General features: G+C 37.1%; 3 protein-coding genes across 4 annotated transcripts; 1 reads left to right on the plus strand and 2 right to left on the minus strand.

Annotated features, from left to right (window-relative positions):
• Window positions 1–2,532: 2,532 nt before the first annotated feature.
• LOC148909924 (solute carrier family 68 member 1-like) lies at window positions 2,533–4,640 on the minus strand. Its single transcript, XM_089032470.1, has 4 exons — window positions 4,416–4,640; window positions 3,506–3,590; window positions 3,126–3,199; window positions 2,533–2,650 (listed from the first exon to the last, which is right to left on the minus strand). The coding sequence occupies exons 1-4, from the start codon at window positions 4,523–4,525 to the stop codon at window positions 2,533–2,535; spliced, it is 387 nt and encodes a 128-aa protein (XP_088888596.1). The 5' UTR covers window positions 4,526–4,640.
• A 778-nt stretch (window positions 4,641–5,418) lies between these two features.
• On the plus strand, window positions 5,419–13,542 carry LOC116301356 (solute carrier family 13 member 2). The gene is made up of 13 exons (XM_031710396.2): window positions 5,419–5,789; window positions 7,261–7,526; window positions 7,754–8,071; window positions 8,568–8,607; window positions 8,856–8,989; window positions 9,150–9,269; window positions 9,981–10,073; window positions 10,162–10,266; window positions 11,015–11,115; window positions 11,208–11,317; window positions 12,023–12,184; window positions 12,474–12,611; window positions 13,026–13,542. Exons 1-13 carry the CDS (start codon window positions 5,667–5,669, stop codon window positions 13,194–13,196), a joined length of 1,881 nt encoding a protein of 626 aa, XP_031566256.2. The 5' UTR covers window positions 5,419–5,666; the 3' UTR covers window positions 13,197–13,542.
• A 303-nt stretch (window positions 13,543–13,845) lies between these two features.
• Window positions 13,846–20,920, minus strand: LOC148909925 (uncharacterized). Of its 2 annotated transcripts, none has more exons than XM_089033137.1 (9): window positions 20,808–20,920; window positions 18,622–18,833; window positions 17,727–17,936; window positions 17,255–17,425; window positions 16,237–16,381; window positions 15,936–16,144; window positions 15,549–15,750; window positions 14,530–14,792; window positions 13,846–14,447 (listed from the first exon to the last, which is right to left on the minus strand). In XM_089033137.1, exons 2-9 carry the CDS (start codon window positions 18,814–18,816, stop codon window positions 14,292–14,294), a joined length of 1,551 nt encoding a protein of 516 aa, XP_088889263.1. In that variant the 5' UTR covers window positions 18,817–18,833; window positions 20,808–20,920; the 3' UTR covers window positions 13,846–14,291. The 2 variants fall into 2 exon arrangements, with proteins under 2 accessions (XP_088889263.1, XP_088889264.1); XM_089033138.1 differs by having other exon boundaries at window positions 18,622–18,692; window positions 20,808–20,913.
• Between the last annotated feature and the right edge of the window lie 373 nt (window positions 20,921–21,293).

Here is a 21,293-nt window from a genome sequence, read left to right on the forward strand (position 1 = left end):
TTATGGTTGTTGTCCACACTCGATGATGAATAAATTTCAACCTATTAAAAACTGGCCTCATAAACATGTGCCTACCTAGTTTAGAGATATAGCTGTTTTTAGCAAGGTCCATGGAGGTATGACTTCTGTGACGCACTGGATTCTAGTATCAAAAAAATTGAGGATTAATAAGTACAAAATATGAAAATATTATTCCATTTATTATTATATTAGGACATCATTGTTACAACGCCAGAATTCATTATAAGTACACTTTCTTTGTGAGGGTCCCTGGGGGTAAATTATTATAGCAGACCATATTCCAACAAAAATTCATGCAGTCGGGTTATTTTTTAGTAAAAATGATGTCACGATGAAGCAAATTATGAGAGAAAAATGTTAACTATCATTTGAAACCTTTACGCAGTCGTAATGCAAATTGCCTTTTATCCTAAAACCTTTGGTTTTGTTTAGAATCTCCTCAGATGTAAATCTCAGGAGCCTGGTAACTAATGCCCATCCTGCAAGGATTTCTGGGCTGAACTAATGACCAGATCCTTCCCTAATTCACTTGTAAGTTGCATTTCATTATTATAATTACCAGACTCCTTTTAAAAAATTACATAAATTAACTCATTCTGAATGATGATTGAACAGTTTGTTGCAGTACCTTTCCCTTATGTGTTTACTAACATCCTGAACTATCCGGATGTTTCTTCCCGTGTAGGATATACACAGCCAGCTAATTTAGCAACTACTATACAGACTACTTGGAAGTACACAAAGTTTCTTGCTGTGAAACACAGAACAGTGAAAGTAATATATATCAGATAAAGGTATAATTACTAAATAATAAAACTAAATCAATGCCAGTGGTAGTATCATGGTGTATGGGAATTTCAGGGGATTCCATTCAAATTCAAATTCTGATATGCAAATTTATTCAGCTAGTAAGTGGTATCCTACAATAGCATATAATTACTGATCTTATCAAAATCCATTGTTTTCAGTCTGCATTATCCCAACGAATGCATAGAGGAAAATCAGACATATTTAGTTCATTCATTATTGGCTTTGTTCTATGATAAACAAGCTAGAAAGAAACAATTGGATTTGATAAGAACAATAATTATACTAGATAATTACTTCGGCATGCAGCATTCGTAGGTATACTGCAGGCAGCTTTGGGCTACGCCCTCAGCTGCCTGCATTATACCTACGAATGCTGCGTGCCTCAGTAATTATCTATTAAATATAATACTAGCCATTGCCTGAAATATGACAAAAATTGGAAAGCATTATATCATTTGGTTGCCACGGGTGCCTAGTTTCAATCTTGCCTGTTATTAACCTTTTTTCCTAGGTGAGGAAGTCCCACTTGTGTGTTCGGAAACCTATGACACACTTTGCTAATTCATACACCACAATGCTATCCAACATAAGTGGTACATGTATATTGTATACACTCAATTGAAGAATCGTTGTCGGCTTCAGAAACATAGAACATAGAAGCTGAGACCAAAATGGCACATGGGAAATGACATAATTATATTATAATTTATTCATTTGCGCCATCCATGCAGTCGGTTTAGAATGCCACACGCATATTAAAAACAGTGGATGATGCCACAGGTCGCCGGTCACAGCATGCATCTAATTAACATACTTCCCATGTGCCATTTCGGTCTCAGCTTCTATGTTTTATGTTTCTGAACCCAACAACGATTCTTCAATTGAGTGTATACTTACCTCATGGTGAAAAACAAGAATACATATAAACAGGCCAATAGGACTAAACATGGATGCCACCTGACTGAACGAGAAAAATATACATACACAGGTAATTACTGCACATGTTTGGAAAATACTCTAATAATAAATAAATAAATAATAAATAAATAATGGGATTTAGCAGTGGCATTTCTACAGAGTAGCTCTTCATCCACTGAAATTCCAATTGGAATTCAGGAGTTGATTTTTGCGGAGGGAGGAAAGCCAGGGAACCCGGAAAACCCTTGAAGCACAGGAGAGAACCAACTCTACTCACATATGACACTGAGCCTTAGCAGGTCTCAAACCTGGGTCACATTGGTGAGAGGTGAGCGCTCTCACCGCTGCACCACCCGTGCTTCCCTGTCACATGATTTCCTAATATTACATATAAGTGAATAGTCCCATTGAATTAAACAGTTATGTACATCATGGTATGTTGCCACAGTATTAAAAGAAAAGAGCCTTAATAAGTGCCTTGGAATTCAAGGCTGTACAACATGGTAAATGAACTTTGAATGCTTAAAGTATCTTAAAGATTGAAAAATCCAATGCTTTACCTGTATCGTAAGACAATATGTCTATCCTCCATATTCTTTGATAACTCTGCAAACAGTGCACAATGTGCTAACAGGACTATGAAAAAAAAACTAGTTTTTTAAATTGTGCAATATGCAAAAGATTATTCCACAGGTAGCCCATCCCAATTTCTTTCCTTATAAACACTCAGCAAAATAATTATTACTTGATACTGATTGGACACGAGTTCAGTTCAGTTCTTACTTACCAAATGTAAAAGAGCATCATAAAACAAAGAGATACAATCAGATGGATACCGACTAGCCAATCGTTGGTACCCACTGCCGCCCAAGGAACCCAGGGAAACCATGGCAACAGAAAACTACAAGAAAATAACACATGAAAAAATTTAAAGGTTTAATATGGCAGCTGGGAAAATAAGTTTCAGGCACAAAAAGACATAGGGACATGAAGCACTAGTTATGCAGGGACATGATTTATAGGGACAAAATATGTAGGGGCCTATTAAACAGCAGGGCCATGATTACAGGACATAAAGATACAGGAACATAAAGCAGCAGTGACATGATTTAGGGACAAATATTCAGGGACATGTAGCAGGAACATAGTACAGTAGTACGAAAACACACTTTCAGGGTGCTCTACTCGTCTTCTTGGTTAACAAGGGACATGACATGATCCCCCCTCAATTTCACCTACCCCCCCCTCTGCCATACATTATGAATGCCGCCTAAAGTGCCTTTAGTCATATCCATATATAAAGGGCGCTATATAAATTATCAATCATTATCATCATAATTAACAGCAAAAAAAAATCAAAGAAGTGCTGGTCATACCTCAAAGCAAAAAAAGGAGCACCATATAGAATAGCTTTCTTTCTGTTCCTAAATAATTCCCATTTAGAAGTGTCCTATTAAAGAAAAGTGAAACAAACTAAGGATAGTTATCACAATAAGAAGAAACAAGGTACTACGTAGGATAGCTAGGCAGCATGAGAAAATTGGTGTCGAGAAGAGTGAAGTGGGATAAGATTTAAATGGAGTGTGGGGCATTGGAGACAGGTAGAGTAAATAGAATGGGATTTGATAGAGTATAGAGTGGAATAGGGTTAGATGGGATAGAGTAGAGTAGATAAGGGTGTGGTATGGTGATGTGTGGTGCAGCTAAATGAAGGAGTAAAGAAATCAAGAGTGCAAAAAAGTAAATCACACCCTACCTGAATGTATCCAAACAAAGGATCATTAATAGCGTTCCATATTAAAAATATCACTTGTGCAACATTAAACCAGGTCTCTGATATCCTAGAAATTATTTTACATCCATAAGTACAAAGAAACACAAGAAGTTCACAGGTCAGTCCTAAATCTCACAGGCTTGTCTAATTATTATACTTCATTCAAATACCCTTCTTATTTAAATGCATATTATATCAACATTAATGAAGAGTGAATGGCTTATCATTGATATAATAATATATATGATAACATGATATAACACAACCCAACACGACATGACACGACATGACACGACACGACATGAATTGACACGACACGACGAGACACGATGAGACACAACGAGAAACGACACGACCAGACACGACACCACATGTAACACAATATAATATAATATAATATAACATAATATTAAACCATATATTTTAATATTATTGTTACAAGGCCATGTAATGAGGACATACACATTATAATTATATATATATATATATATATATTATTTGTTTGTAATAGTAGGATATATTATTGTTATTGTTATATTATTATTATTACTATCATTTAATTCCCCCATGCATTACCACAGGAAGCACATACAGAGGGAAAGTAAAAATTTTTTAAACATTGCTAAGAAAAAGGACGACGTAAAGAACACTTCATGTGAGTAAATATGAGCGTTTATTTATTTTTTTCTCGTTAAATTACATTCAGTCTAAAAGCTTGTATGGGCTTCCTGTGGCATTACGTGGCCTTGTAACAAATTATAAATATTAATTGTCCATTAAGACATCACAAAATCATATTTACCACAAATAAAAACAACTGTATTATTCCACAATGCTTTTACATAAGCTTAATATCGATAATATTATCAGTGAATGAAGTATTAAAACTCACCGATAAAGATGTAGGAATATCTTCACGTAATAAAAGTTAAAAATCGAGTGCATCATCATTGATGCAAGTGTAGTCATCGAATAAGCGAACGCATTTCTATGAATCGACATTTTAAAACCTTATATGCTTCACTCTTGTTCAACCAATCTGCATATTTACCAGTAAATGCAGTAAATGCTTAATATCTCTAGCTGTAAAGCTTTTCCTTTATGATTTTTGATTCGGTTTGAGCGAGGAACAATAGTTTTGACACCAGGCCCTGCCAAGAAAATCCGCCGTGATGGACAAAGGAAACCCAAATTATAATTTTGCAAGGCAAATTTGTCATGCATCAGTTCTTAGTTTCTCTTCCCTTCCCTTCTCAATAATTATTAACAATAAAAACGTTAGTAATTATTGATTGCAATCGCTTGTAAGACCGTATTTTCCGTCTTTTAGTCTGGGATAGGGTGTACAATTCTTAATTTTAGTCTGGGGTAGGGTATGTAAAATCAAAATTTTAGGTCTGGGATAGGGTTAGGGTTTTGAGGTCCTGGCGGCACACCCCTACCCAAGTTGGGGTGGCAGTACCCCCCGTGGGCAGTCCGAAGGCCTTGCTTGCTAACTTTGACAAATGACGCAAGACGATTGATAAACGTTTAGTTATCGATCTGCTAGCATCTTAATAAGTGAGTGGTGAGTGAGTGAGTGGTGAGTGAGTTACATTAGCAAGGATTGCGGTGTGTTTGCTGAGCAGGCTCAAATCCGAAATATGACTGATATTGGATCATAAAAAAATGAGTGAAGATACAACAATCTTTGATCCGCATACTTAATTATTTGGTATATTGTACAATAGATAATAATATAATGAGTGATAATATATGATATATAATATATGATAAATTAAACAGCACACAATTCATTTGGGTTTTGCTTTGAGCTGTGTAATTAATATAAGCCTCAGGAGTACAGAGCCAGGTACTACAGTGAAATGTCAAGTAAGTTAATTATTGACCTTTTTAGCTTCGCGCTGTTGCTAAATCAGTATGCTGTAGTATACCTACGCAGCGTGACCAAAGATCTAGGCAGGACACATTTTACGTTTGCTACTCGTTGTTAAAAATAATACAGCAAGATACTGAAGTGTGCTATTATTGCGTTCTTGACTTAGGCAAGAATCCCAGCAAGGAATATCGCTATAGAGTCCAAAATCCTCTACGCCGTTCTAAGAAGGAAGGTCGACAGCTCGTTCCAGTCGACGACAACAACATGGAGATCGAGTTCCAATCCAGTGGGTCTTTGAAGCGAAAACTTTTCAAATGGAGAAGATATCTTATTCTTATCTTTACACCGCTTGTCTTCTTACCTCTGCCTTTGGTTATATCAACTTCGGTTAGTATGGTCATGATAAAGTATATAATCTTTAGGGTTTAAAAACCATTTATCTGTTAGAAGATCATGCTGAACAATTATTACACAAAGATGCACAACCTATAACATATAATGGTTATTCGGGTATTGTTCTCTGCCTCTACTCCTTGCATACGTTGAACTTCCAGAGATCTAGATCTTAAATATTTATAGTTCTTTTTAGTTTTGTAAATGAACTTTCTACGTGTTTGTACTACGTTGCAATTTTAGCTAAAATGGTTGTTCGTCATGTTTTTTTGTTTTGTTTACACAATATGTTTCTTTTATGTGACATTTTTGGCACTGATATAGAACATACCAATTATTTTACCTCGCTAGATTTTTTCTCAATCTTTACCCGATTGAACTGTTCTATATGTAAGAGTTTCTGCAAGGCCTTGATTATTAGCTCCTTTAGTGCTGAGGAGGGTTGGATCGAAGATGGTTAAGTAAATCGAAGCTCTGCAACAAACTACATTGATTTTGAAAAATAAGCTTTATTATTATAGTCTTTTGATCTTTAACCTTTAACTTTCATAATCTTGACTGGGATAACTTCAAAATCGGCCAACTTACACAAAATATTTTTTCACAACATCGTTTTCAGTTGAGGTTTATCGTGAGCTGAGATGCTCGACTTTCTAGCCGTCTTGCGTTTTTTTTTAGCATCATTGTACGTGAGATCCTTGAGTTTCGTAGGCGATATAAAAAGTTTAAACCTTTGAATCAAAACACAGATTTTCAGTATATTTTGCAAGTTTCAAAAAGTACGATCTTGGTACGACCATAACCGCATCTCCCTCTAGTTCTAGACGAGGAAATTTTTTATAAACGACCAATACAAGATCTAGAATTCGAAATAAATATGAAAAGTAGTGATATAAATTGTAGTATACATTTTGGTTTTTGGAGCTTGTCCAGTTTGATGACTTTGATCATAGCAAATATTTACAAAGAAATTTTTTTATGAAAAATGCAAATGTTTTGAATTTTGAAACGAAAAAGTAAGCTTATTCGCCGTGGATTCGAAAATCACACAAGAGACTCCTATCTTCGTAGAAAAAAAGTGAAACTTCTGTAGAAAGTAAATATTGACTTCAAGTTATAAGCTTATTAGTTCCATGTGTCAATCGCATGCTTTGAACAACATATTTTTGATATTCGGGAATGTTTGCTAAGGCTGCCGCTCGGAGACAGGGCAATGCATTTGGTAAGGAGCAGGTTCAGTCATACTAAAATATTGCCATCAGCTTCTGCTGCGGATGCCGTTTCGGGGATACCGTATTTACTCGATTAAATGTCGTCCTCAAATGCCCAAACCCAGAGCGAGTAAATACCGTGTGTCAGTTTTTGAATTTCTGTCGGTGGACGTGGCTTCAAATCTCAACTCATTCTGTTGCGATTTTTAAACTTTTTTTAGCTTCAAATTATCAAAGAATTGTTATTTTTTCAGGAGTCGAAATGTGCGTACGCTATATTTGTCATGGCCATCTACTGGGTGACGGAAGTGGTGCCACTTGCCGTTACAGCCCTCTTACCCCTCGTGTTGTTCCCCCTACTGGGTGTGGTCGCTTCCAAGAAGATCAGTCCACCGTATTTTCAAGATACTAACGTGTTGTTTATGGGAGGTTTGATCGTTGCTGTGGCCATTGAACATTGGATGCTTCACAAACGAATCGCTTTGTATGTTTTATTGTTGGTTGGGACACAACCTCGAAGGTAAGTTATCCATCCTCTAATTTGTCCTTTCCTTTCTGTAATACACTCCACCCACATCGCTCCTCTCTTTCCCTCTGTCTTCCTCCCACCCTCCCTCCCCCTCCCCCCTCCGCTCTCTCTTGCTCTCTCTCTCTCTCTCGTGAACGCGGAATAAATAATTCGTCAGACTTCTTTACTACTACAGTCTGTTCCCATTACTTCAGTCTATTTTCCTTATTTTCATCCAGGCTTATGCTAGGTTTTATGGTAGTAACAGCTTTCTTGTCCATGTGGATAAGTAACACCGCCACCACAGCTATGATGGTACCAATAGCAGAAGCTGTGCTCTCTGAACTAAAGATAGAAGAACTCAAAAAAGAAAGGATGAACGCTAAAGAAAACGAAAGCAACCAGAACGTAGTCAACGAGGCGAACCCTGGATATGACGAAAACAGTGAAGGGTTTGGAGTTCGAATCGAGATGAAGGACAGAGAAAATGGTGAAGAGATTGTACCGGTTGAAGAAAAGAAAGTGCCATCGGATATCATGTATAAACCAGGAGAAAGGTTGGTTAGAAACTAAACGCTTGGAGTTTTTCTCCTGTATCTGATGTTAGCTAGAGTTGTTCAACTGAAATCAAGTCTTAGGATTGTCACTCTGTGCACTTAAAGACTCGTTCCCTTGGTGCAAGCAAAACTGCATCTGTCTAACACGGTCCTATTACTAGATTGATTGCTTTTGGATCTTAAAAAGTAGTCAACAGAAATAAAACCATAGATAAATAGGCATTTCCATTTCCATAGAGTGGCTATTCATCCACTGTTATTCAAATTGGAGTTTAGACGTTGATTTTTTGCGGAGGGAGGAAAACCGGAGAACCCGCAAAATCCTCATAATAAATGTTATGTGCATGCATGAATAAATTCGTTGCTAGTTAGAAGTTTCACCTTAGCTATAAATAAACTCGCCGTCACCCCTGTTTTCAACCTGTCTTCTTCAAAACTTCAAAACAAGACAATATTTTTGGTGGTGTTTGCTAACTGCGACTTATTTTTGCCAAAGGACTTCGAGTGTGGAGCTTTTAGAGATGGACGAGACTGAGGTTAGTTGACGCCTTTTTAGTTATGTGCAAAAGTACCATATATCCATTAAATAGTACTAACTATATATTTAGTACAAAATAGCACCAGTGAAATAATTGTAAAACAAAAGAAATACATGTGTTTAGTGCATTTTAGTTTTTGTGCTATTGCATGGGTATATGGTTTGCACTCTATTATTCCATCTTTTCCATAAATATATACCAATAATAAATTTATTGATTCCTGTTACTTATTTTTCAAAAATTAGAAGAGAATCGCGGACACTTTCACAAGATTGAGTAAGATGTTGTTGTTGAGTATTGCTTACGCAGCGAATATTGGAGGAACAGCTACACTCACCGGCACCGCCCCTAATCTGGTACTTAGTGGACAGGTAACAAAGTAAGTGTGTGAAACATCCATGCATCCATGCATCCATGCATCCATGCATCCATCCATCCATCCATCCATCCATGCATCCATGCATGCATGCATGCATCCATGTATCCATCCATCCATCCGACCACCCAACCTTAGTTATATACTGCATCGTCTTTCCTAGACTCTTCCCTGACAGCCCAGGAATAGGCTTTGCCTCGTGGTTCATGTTTGCTTTCCCGGAGATGGTCATTCTTCTGCTGATTGCCTGGGTATGGCTGCAGCTCCTCTTCCTTGGATTAAGGTACATCAACCGCCAGCCAACACAATGCATGTCTATTGCTTGTATTAGAGATAATAATGATGATGATGAATGATGATGGTGATTATGAAAGTGACGAAGGATGATGGTGATAGTGATGATGATGATGATAGATGATGGTGATAGTGATGATGATGATGATAGATGATGGTGTTAGTGATGATGATGATGATAGATGATGGTGATAGTGTTGATGAATTTATGATGATGCAATGAATGTTGATAGTCATGAAGATGGTGATGATGATAGTGATGATAATGGTAATGGTGATTAGTGATGATGAATTATGATGGTGGTAATGATGGTAATGATGATGCAATGAAAGTTAAAAGTCATGAAGATGGTGATGATGATGGCAATGGTGATTATGGTGATGAAGAATGATGGTGATGATGATGATATATAATGATGAATGATAACTGTGTGCGTGAAGATGCTTGATGATACTGACTGTTATGGTGGCAGCGGCAATGATAACTGGTATATATGATGATAATACATCATAATATATCAGATATATAACATAATAATATATTAATATTTAATGATGATGATAACGAAGAGAATGATGATCATGAGGTTGATATAGACTAAGGAGGAGGATCCCGCTGAAGATTATAAATTTGATAATGATAACTCTTTGATATTGTAATTTGCATCATTTTTATGACGGAACAAAACCTTTCCATCAGGTGCTCTTGTTGTAGAAAGACCCGAAATCCAGATCAAGGGAAATCAGCGAAAGCTGTATTAATGAAACAGTACGAAGAACTAGGTCCAATGAGGTATGAATCGATCACTCGACCACAGAAAGATAGATACTGTTTTACGTGACGATTAATTGAATTGTGTTTTCCCTCTTCATTTTGACAGTTTTGCTGAGAAAGCTGTTCTTGTTCATTTTATCCTCTTGGCTCTGCTTTGGCTGTTTCGCGATCCTAAGTTCATGTCTGGATGGTCTATCATATTCAAGGATAAGTACGAAAAAATCAAAACCATATCAGTGGCCTTTATGACACTTCATTCCCTTCCTCCTCTCTCTATCCTCCTCCATCTCCTTTCCCTTTCTCGTTCTCTCCCTCCTTCACCACCTTTTAATTTTGCTCTTTCTTTTCCTTATTACGGATTTCATTGAACTGTGGCACGCATTAAAAAATTCGTCTGCGAATTTGCCTACGAGACGCTGTGACTCCGCCCACTTGGAGGTGTGATTTTGTCTGCATTCCTTTCTCGGCTATTCCCGTGCAACGTTCAATTCAAAATTATGGCGGCGAGTAGAAGGTTCGAGTTCAAAGTTGAGTATGGAGGCGGGGGAAGTTTTCGAGCAATTTCTGCAAATTTTCCAGGAAAGAATCATGTTATGATATCCCCACCACTTTCAACAATCTCATCTATAACGAGAGAACTCAAATCTCTACTTATGCTCTTCCCCTACTGTAAACACGACCAAGTTCGCTGATGTCCATTGTACATTTCACCAGAAAGGAATGCAGACAAAATCACACCTCCGAGTGGGCGGAGTCACAGCGTCTCGTAGGCAAATTTGCAGACGAATTTTTTAATGCGTGCCACAGTTCAATGAAATCCGTAGTAAGCCCTATCTCTCCCACTGCTTTTGTAAGTTTCTTTCCTTCCTTTATTCCTTCCTCACTTCCCTTCAATTTCTTTACTGTCCTTTCCTTCTTTCCTGGTCCTTCAAAATTTGTTTTCCTCTGCTCTGCCACAGATTTGTCAGTGATGGAACAGTAGCCATGATTATTGCTTTCTCTCTCTTCATCTTTCCTTCTGAAAAACCCAAGATCTTCTGCTGGAATCCTGACGGGGAGGGTAAGTAGGACTTTGGACATCTCTTGGTACGACTAGCTAGCTAGCTACTCACTTGTACAAAATGTTCTATTAAATAATTTTCTTTACAATAGTTACCAAGCCACCACCGGCATTGCTGACCTGGAAGACTGCGTCGAGGAAGTTACCCTGGAATATACTTATCTTGCTGGGGAGTGGCTTTGCTCTTGCCGAGGCTTGTAAGGTAACAGAACGTATACATACTACCCTGTATCATGTATCGTCATCATGTATCATCATCATGTAACATTATCATGTATCATCATTTATCATCATGTATCATCATCATGTATCATCATCATGTAACATCACCATGTATCATCATCATACATCATCATCATGTATCATCATGTATAATCATCATGTATCATCATCATATATCACCATTATGTATCATCGTCATGTATCATCATCATGTATCATCATCATGTAACATCACCATGTATCATCATCATGTATCATCTTGTACAACCACCACCACCACCAGCACCATCACCATCACCATCACCACCACCATCACCATCACCATCACCATCACCATCACCATCACCACCATCATCATTATCATCATCACCACCACCACCACCACCACCATCACCATCATCACCACCATCATCATCATCATCATCACCACCACCACCACCACCACCACCATCATCATCATCACCACCACCATCACCATCACCACCACCACCACCACCACCATCACCACCACCCTCACCACCACCAACAATAACACCATCATCATCACGTTCCATCGTCATAATTCCTCACCACCATCATAAACAGCAGCTACAGCAAATTTAAGGAAACACTTCGTAGGACAAACCATGATACATGATTTATTAGTTTCATGTGAAGGAGCTCGGCTGATGTGTATGTGTCTCAGGTTTCAGGCCTTTCCTTATGGCTTGGGCAACAGTTGGTTGGTCTTAAACACGTTCCCAGCTGGGGTATAGTGACCATCGTGTGTGTCCTGATCACCACGTTTACCGAGGTCACATCGAATACCGCTACAGCAACCATTTTCCTGCCAATACTTGCTTCCTTGGTGAGTAGATTATTGTTGTATTTTTACAGATAAGTGAAAAATATTGACTCAAAATTCCTTCATTTGATGACAAAAATCGATTTGAATTTCTCGGAGAAATGAACGAAAGTACAAAACTATAACGCTCCGTTCCAGCCCATCCAGGTGCTAACCCCTCTCAACTGGGTTTGATTTAGGTTAACTAAATATTGTAAATGAAAAAAATCTGAACGAATTAAATGTTGCATTGACGAAACGTTTTGTTTTAGTGAAAAACATATGAGCCAGTTAGACTTAATTTTTTTTTCAGGGCGAGAGCATTCAAGTCAACCCGTGGTATCTTATGATCCCGGCTACTGTTGCTTGTTCCTTTGCCTTCATGCTTCCCGTGGCTACCCCCCCTAATGCCATAGTGTTCGCAGGGGGAGAACTCAAAGTATCCGACATGGTAATATTATATTAATGCTAGATCTATAAATGTTTAGAGTGCGTGCATACCATATATTAGTGAAGAAGTTAACCAACAAAATTATACAAATTAGCGTAAAGTTTGATAGGTCTACGGTCTACTGAGGTCTACTGAACTTACATCATCATCATCATCATCATTATTTGGGAAATGAGCAATCTCTAACCTTCTACCATCTTCAAGTAGATCGGCGATAAGTTGTTTATGGTATCCTAATAAAAAGTCAAGTAATTCATTAACTTGAAATATGTCATAATTAGTCTCTTCAAACTTGGCCTCACAATTTCTCTGTTTTCATTGTGTTTTTCTCGCTTATTTCACCGATGTTGCATACAGTTCCTTCGATGATGATGATGACTAATACCATTATCATTATTATTATTATTATTTCAGGCCAAGGCTGGTTTAGGGATGAATCTCATGTGCTGTGCAGTCCTCGTCCTTTGTATCAACACGTTTGGTTCAGCCATGTTCGACTTGCAAGAGTATCCATCTTGGGCCGCACAGATTACTAACACCGCCAATAACTACACTCTTGTCTGTAAAAACGTTACTATTTCATGATGCATTTGATCTAGATTTGTACTTGGACCGGAAAAACAAGGTTGTAATGTTTTATGATGTGATATACATACTTTTTACTTGGATACCTGTGGTAGCTCTCAGATAAGAAATTAAAAAAGAAAAATCAAGAGTTTAGGATCGAAGTTTAGGTTCCACACAAAATCGATGTTAACCTCGCGAATATGAATCTGCAGTCAAGGAACACAGCGGTACTTTACCAATTCTCCAGTTTCGAGTTCTCTGTTGCTCAGGGTTAGCGTTGATTTTAAAATATTCATGTGTTGCAGTGAAGGTCCGTGGAATTTCAAAGTGTTTTTATTGTTCAAGAATTGCATTCCTTATTTTACTGTTGGTATTTGTGAATATTTGGACACTGAAATGAGGTTAACCCTGTGTAAATGAGTCTGTGACCAAGGAACACAGCGGTATTTGACTAGTTCGAAAATGGTCTATTCCCAATCTGGGTGGGTGTGTGGGGGGGGTGTGGGGGGGTGGGTGTGGGGGGGTGGGTGTGGGGGATGGGGCCAAAAAGAATTCCCTTCTCTTGAGGATTGAAACCTAAAGAACAAGCAACCAACCATCCTCACGCATGATAGCGGGTCCAGGGAAGTGACCCACGGATCCAGCGGGAAGACCATCACACTAAACGTACTCCCCTAATCTACTTTTAATAATGAACTCTATTCCCCTGTTCACATTGGTTTTTTTTGACATTTCATGTCATTCAAATATATTTTCAAGAACCATATACCATATAGAATAAAACCTCGCAAAGATCAGATAAAACGTTTTGGATAAAAAAAGAAAAATTTATATACACGTGCTCGTTTTGGATCTGATTAAAAAAGGAGCTAGTCAAATATATTTGCATAGAATTCAAAAAAAAGTGTAAGTAAACCCCGTAAAAATTAATGCGTGGGAAATAAGTTGTAGAAAACTAGTAGTAAGGATGTGACGGCGCAGTTTTAACCCACAATTCACTGCGCGCCGAGTCATTTTGATTTTTGGCATAACACAGGGACCCCAAGCTTGGCTTATTTAATATGGCTGTAAATCTATCTAACGAATACACACTTGACCACAACTGGTATCAAGTCATTCTTCTTGACCAGACTCTTCACTAGCGATCTGCTTTTGTACATCCCTTACGAAAGACAAGAACTCTTGAACTCCTTCGACTATTCGTTTCGGCTGCCATTCTTCTTCTGCGAATTGCTCATCCCATTCGTTGCGGTGAATGTGAATGTCATTCTATAATAAAATAAAAATATACAGAAAAACAAAATGAAAAAACGTAGTATTAGAATGTTATTTGGTTTTTGCATTAACATACCCTCTTTTTGACATCGTCTCCAGTCTCAAAACCATTGACATTCTCCGACGTTTCTTCTGATATTTTGATTTTGTATCCATCGTAAAAATAAATTCTGCGCTTTGATTTTCGCCAGTACGCTAGATCGAAACCTTCGGGTAACTGTTCTTGTTTCGTTGGAAGTTCAAGCTTCCCATTGATGATCTTTAGATTCTGGTTTAGAAAGTCAATCAGAACTTTGTCCTCGGCTTCTTCTTCTGGTGTTCGGATGATATTCCTGAATGCTTAATTTTGTAAATGTAATTCAAAGACAAAAGCAAAAATTAAAGAAACGATACACAAGATAAAACTACCAAAATCCATTCACCGTTCCGAGGTTGAAAAAAAGACTGGGTTGGGTGTTCACTACAGTGCATTGTGGAACAGTTTAGGGAGTATGTACTGTTTAATAAACGAGCAGGAGTGTTTTATCGGGTATAAAACACGAGGCGTATTCTGGAGTTTTAGGAAAAAGAACAAAATAAGTTTAACATATTAACAAAAAAACACACGTATATAGAAAAGCACAATTGAGATTACATCGTGGGAAATTACATTTGATGATTAGAAAGGAAAAAAAAAATCATATATATATAGAAAAAGTACAACGGAAAAGAAAATATATCTACAAAATCAATTAAGCGTTCTTTACTCTAAATCTTTTGGTGTCTACCAAATATTGTTGGACACTCAAGAACAATTTTTGATTTTGCTTAAAAGTTAAATGTGGAGAACCACATAGAAAAAAGTTTACTTTATCAGACTCTGAAGTAAGTTGTTGGAAAAGCTGTGAGGAAAGCGAAAGCAGATTTCGACGTTGTACGGCATATCGGGGACAGTGTAAGAAATAGTGAGAGATGGATTCAACAGATCCATCATTACAGTCGCAAACATTTTCAAGGGGGTGTCTATTTCGTCTCACAAAACAGTCTCACAATGCACTGCAAATTCAACTCGACCCAGTCTTTTATTCAACCTCGGAATGGTTAATTCCAACTTACTTGTACGCATCATGAAGAGACAATCCAAGTTAACAAAAGGAATGAAGATGTACACTTTGATATGCTGCACGGGAGGCGCACATAGATAATAGACAAGGCCATCGTCACGTGACACCTTTTCTAGAACATTCTTTACCATCACTGGACTATCATCACAAAATGAAAGCTCTTCGCCATTCTCTCCCCCGGATTTTAAGAATATCTGCAAATATAGTACTGATCAGCTTGCAGGAATACAAAGGCAAAGACTTCATTTTTACCAATCCACACTTACTTCTTAAAACAAGCGTGTGAGGTCAATAAGGATTAAACTATGCATGGACCTCTTGCTAAGTAGGCATAAAACTAACTTGCTCCCTTGTTTTACAAAGTAAAGTGAAAAGTTACCTTAAGACGGATTTGCCTACACGATGGAGAGAAGAAAGATAAATGACATCTTGTATAATGAATCACTGTTTGATCTTCTAATAGTAGTCTTTCGATGTTACAAACGTCTAGTTCATGAACCCCGCCAATGAACGACGCCAACCATGGGTTGTCTTCTCGTTTCAGATGTTGTTTGACTTGTTGTAGAGAGTAACTTTTATCCGCCTCATCTGAAGCATATGTTGAGAATAAAAAATTGAAAATCAAATAGTAATACAAAGAAATATAATTCAACATGTGGTGATGCACCAAAAGAACTCGCCTTCATCGACATCTGTGATATAAGCACGGCCATAATGACACCACATGTCGACGAGAAGGTTTTCGCTGTCTTCACGTTGTTGTAAAGACTGCAAAATGTCTTGGATTTTTCCACGAAGTTCGCTAAATCCTGGGCTATCCTTTTCCTTTAAAACAACGAAATATTCGAGTCACCAACACTTTCCATTAGAAATCAAGCCTATTGTTTCATAACAGTCGTCAGAGATGACGCTAGGATTTTTTAAAGCGAGTTCTCGGCAAACGATATGCTCAGTTATTAGAACAAGATTATGATGACAATAATTGATGTTGGCTGGTTATCATGATGACGATGATAATAAAATTGATGATGATGATTAGTGTATTACACTACACGATGATTATGGATGATGATGATCATAACGATGTTTATAATGTTGACGATAATTAACAACTCTTAAAACTGCAGTCGATGCGGGCTTGGCCTCGAATCCTAGAGTTACTTGTTTCAAAAAAAAAAATCTAATCAAGATTTCTGCTTTTGTTTACCGACCTTTGAAGTGAGGTTAAGCGCGCATACACTGGAGTTTTAACAGTCTTCAATGATGACGATGACCGGAAATAAGTCGTTATGACAAACTGTCCGGGATAAGAGGGATAAGAGTAGGGGATTGTCTCCCGGTTCAACAGCCTATCCCAATTTGGAGGCATAAGACTAATGTACTAACAAATCACTCATGATCGTAAGCTGCACGGCTGCTAATAGAGCTTAAATAGCGCCTTAACATGCAGCCCGTAAAGTTCTCCACTGCAATGTAAAGCGCAAATTGATAGACCGTAAGTGATCTTAGGCAGTACAAAGGCGTTAAATAAATGATCTATTTCATGTTGGTCGTAAGCTTCCTTTACTGAGTCCGGAGAAAAAAGTGGGACCGCTCGCAGTCTATGGCAATCTCAACCTCTATCCCCCATTTACGCCTGGTTTCTTTGTACCTTGTTACGTCGGAATTTAATGTAAACGGTCACAATTTAATACTAACCTGCAGTAAAAGTTGTCCATCCCTAACAAGCTCATAATGTGGCCCAGTCCACCGAGGGTGAGGATTGTCTACCAACTTAAGGGCAAACTCACTATCCTCAGCAACATGTCTATCGTCAATGAATGGGAAGTTTTTCAACGAATCAAATCCTTGACGTTTTTGGCAATTGCTCTGGGAAGACATTAAAAATGGTTAATTCGGCAAAATGTTTACACAAAACCTTAAATGTTAAATTCCAATTTTATCTGTAAGTTATGGGTTCCCTGATTTTCATCAACTCAAAGGCTGACTTCAGGGTATCAATAGAAAGTTGGACGTTTTTCGAATTGCAATCAAGAAAAGCTGCATGCTTCAAACATCAGTCTTCTCAAGGTCAAATCTTGAGAAGTGTCCATGATACAGGAGTATTTCGTCTTTAACAAATTCTGGATTACTATTATCTATGTTACATTACTAAGGTGGTTTAACTTACTGCTTTTGCTTTTATCTTCAACTTAGCCTTATACTGAGCATCAGGGGCTCCCTTCACATAGAAACAGAGTTCTTTGCCAAATTGAGATATTTGGGTGTCTGTCTCTTCTTCAATGTTCCTGAGATTACTTCCTCGTTTGCCAATGATTAAACCCACTACAAATTTGGGTACTGTTACAAGCAAACTGCCTTCCATGAAACTTGTCTTGTCCTATATGTAAGTACAATATGATTAAATACGGGGTAAGGATAACGAGATTAGTATATAGGGTTAGGGTTAAGGTGAAGCAAATTATGAGATGACAATATGGCGTCATTGACCACCTACTTTGCATAAACTTGAATATCTCTCGAACAATATTTTCAAATACTAACAAGAAATGGCAAATGCCAGTTTTTTTCTTTTGAAAAGTAGAGATAACTAGCTTAAAACTAGTGTGAGCTGCGTTGGTGTTTCTATTGAAACAGTAATGATAAAAGGGTGAATTTTACACCGTGAAAAGATGAAAAAATGAAAAAACAATCAAAAGGCAAAAGAGATAACTTGCAATCATCTTAGTATGGTGTTCGCAAAAATGATCTAACTAAACCAGTTTCCCACCATTTTAATCAATTTAACCATTCTCTTTCTGACGAAAAACTAGCGTCCGAAACGTCAGTAAGTTTTTTCATTTTTTCATCTTTTCAGGGTGTAAAATTTACCCTTTTATCATTATACTTTTGAAAAGTACTTTAACATGTGTTTAAATAGTAAAAATAGGAGACATTAAAATTTGATCTCAGTAGCACTTTAAGAAATCCTTAATTGCTAAAGCAGCACCCTCCCAGGAGACTGAACCTTTTATTTATGAACAAAAGGCTTTATGTATTTTGGCACTTATTTGTGTCATACTTACAGAAAGGATTTCTTGTATCCTACATTCTGCTGCATCTATCTGGCTTTGGTTTCCCTTTAGACAAACCTTGTCTGTTGCAAAATGTGCATTTATATCAGCACCTGTAACGTCTTGTATCTCTCTTATTTTACAGCCACCCTTTCCTATAATCTTGCCCTTTTTACTTTCTAATACTTCGATTATTTTTCTTGGCATAGTAAGGGATATGGCAACTATAAATTAAAGAAAATTGTAAAAAAAATATTTCTAATAATCTGGATTTTTAATTTATATTGTATAGCTCCAGAAAATATCCATTCCTCCCCCATGGAGGGTATTGGAATTTCCAAGGGGTGGGGAGGGTGTATGGAAGTTTCCATTACTTTCAGTTGTCGTAAGCTTCACAATCCCTATTTGATTGAAATGCTAACATACATTCGTAACGCGTTGAAGAATATTTCTTTTAGTTCCGTTCAGCTCACTGAACGGAACTGTAAAAATGATTATTTAGTGGTACAATTTGTAAATTGAGGATGTCGATATTAAAGACATGATTTTAATGCTTAAGGTATGAGAACTGGGTAAAGTGGATGTCATTTCTACAAAATTTATTTACACTGTATCCAATACACCTAAAATAGTACTTCACAATAAATATATACATAAAATTTCCTTTCCAAATTGCATGTCAAAAGTGTGAAATTTCACACCTAAGGTGTCAAAAAAACGCAGGCAACCCAAGGCTCTTTTTCAGTAATTTATTAATATCTCTCTCTAGAAAATGTTATAAAGAAAATAAAACTTGAGCTATGAAAATAAATTGTATAAAGAAAAAAAATTAGGCAGCCCGGAGCAAAATATTTTTTTGGCGAGCTTAAACTACCGTGACACGGTTTTCAGTCGTAACATTTTATCAAAATATGTCTTTGCTCCGGGCTGCCTAATTTTTAATCTTTAAGGTCTATTTAAGCTTTGTTCCAAATTTAAGGATAGTATGATAAATACAAAAGAGTTTATCGAAGTACGCGTGAGGGAGAGTGGTGCTTTAATGCGCTAAAGTCGCTATAATTCTTCAATTTTGGATCCAAACGAAAGAATTCGCCGCCATATTGTTTCTGACATCGAACTACGTCATGACTCACGATATCAAGCCGATTGAGCCACAAAAACTATCGGAAAACTTCGGTTTTATATCGCCCACGCGTCGCTTCATCCGAATCCCGTAACGCGTCCCAAACAAATGACATCATCCATAGCAACGGCCTGAACGCATGCGTATTTCCACAGTGAAACACGAAACCACACTATAAATTTGACGACAAACAGCAATCTACTTATCAATAGACTTTCTTCGAGTGTGTTAATGATATATAGTAGCATTTTATACAGTAGTTATAGAAAGTATATGTTATTTAGCTTATCAATGAATGTAACAGAAATATGAATTAGAGAAAAGTATATATTCAGACGCAATAAGTTTTGCAGCGTTGCTTAGAATAAAGTTCGAAGGTCAAGGTATTGGAAACCCTTCTCGTCTGTCCTTCTCAAACCAAGAGCTTCAAGAACGTGGTTGGGAAGTCGAAAGGTCCGGCAAAGTTTTTAATTTTACTGCAGTTACTCAGGCAAATTTTTTTTTATTCATCGAAGGCGGTGAGGCAATACTTAATCGAACAAGAAACAAGCGCAAGCGAATTCGAACCAATTTTAGCCGCTAGCCGGACCCAAATTTCGATGTTACTTGTTCCGCGTGGGCCCCGAGATGTTCATCTCAAAGCGCAAGTTCAAAAGGATCAATTACCAGTGAAATACTCTCGCATTACACACGAAGTAAACAAAATGGCTTCCTTCGATACAAAGTTTAGCACCGTTTTCTAAGAAAACGGAACAACTAAACTCCGAGAAATCGAGAATATGGATTCATATTATCGTAAACAAGCTAACTAGTTACTAAAAAGTGAGGATTTTTTCCCAGCCACAACTCAGGTCTCATACCTTAAACTTTAACGTTTTGAAAACTCTAGCGCAGTTTAATTTCCTTAAATTCGTTAAAACACTCTATTAACTATGCACAGACACACACACACAAAAAAAAACTGATGCGTCATTGCTTACAGCATCGATTTTATACCTACAGAACGAGGAAATGCGACGATACAAAAACTTGAAGTAACTTAAGAAAAAAATCGATAGTTTTATGAATTACAAACCTTTAAATTCTCTTCCTGGTACTTTACGCTTGATATTTCTCCGATATTAAGACAAAAATTAATTCTTTTAGAGGTTTAAATTATTCGTTCTCAGAATACACACAAAAGTTACGGGAATTTCCTAGAAATGCAATTTTAACCAGGCGTTAAAAACCAACCCGAGAAGGATTGGGACGAACTTCATAATATTGGTTTGAAGTCAAATGCGCAATTAAAATAAATTTTTTCATTACATAAATTGGTTTAAAATGTTATATTTTTTAATAAAAAGTAATAATCTTTAAATACATTTGATCTTTTAAATAAAAACATATTGGAAAAGAAAAGCGCGCAAAAAATCAACATTTTGCATCCTGAATTTGTTCGAATTTCTACTCTGGTTATGTTATCGAGAATACTTTTTGAGGATTCCAAATACAAAAATTTAATAAAGTCACTTTCCTTTTCCTTTGTTTTTATTTTATTTTTTATTTTTAGCTCAAGTTG

This window comes from Actinia tenebrosa, unplaced genomic scaffold (genome assembly GCF_029948245.1).
Source record: "Actinia tenebrosa isolate PJP-AT-01 unplaced genomic scaffold, QUT_ActTen_1.0 PGA_scaffold1__47_contigs__length_23844297, whole genome shotgun sequence".
In the NCBI taxonomy this organism is placed as follows: Eukaryota; Metazoa; Cnidaria; class Anthozoa; order Actiniaria; family Actiniidae; genus Actinia; species Actinia tenebrosa.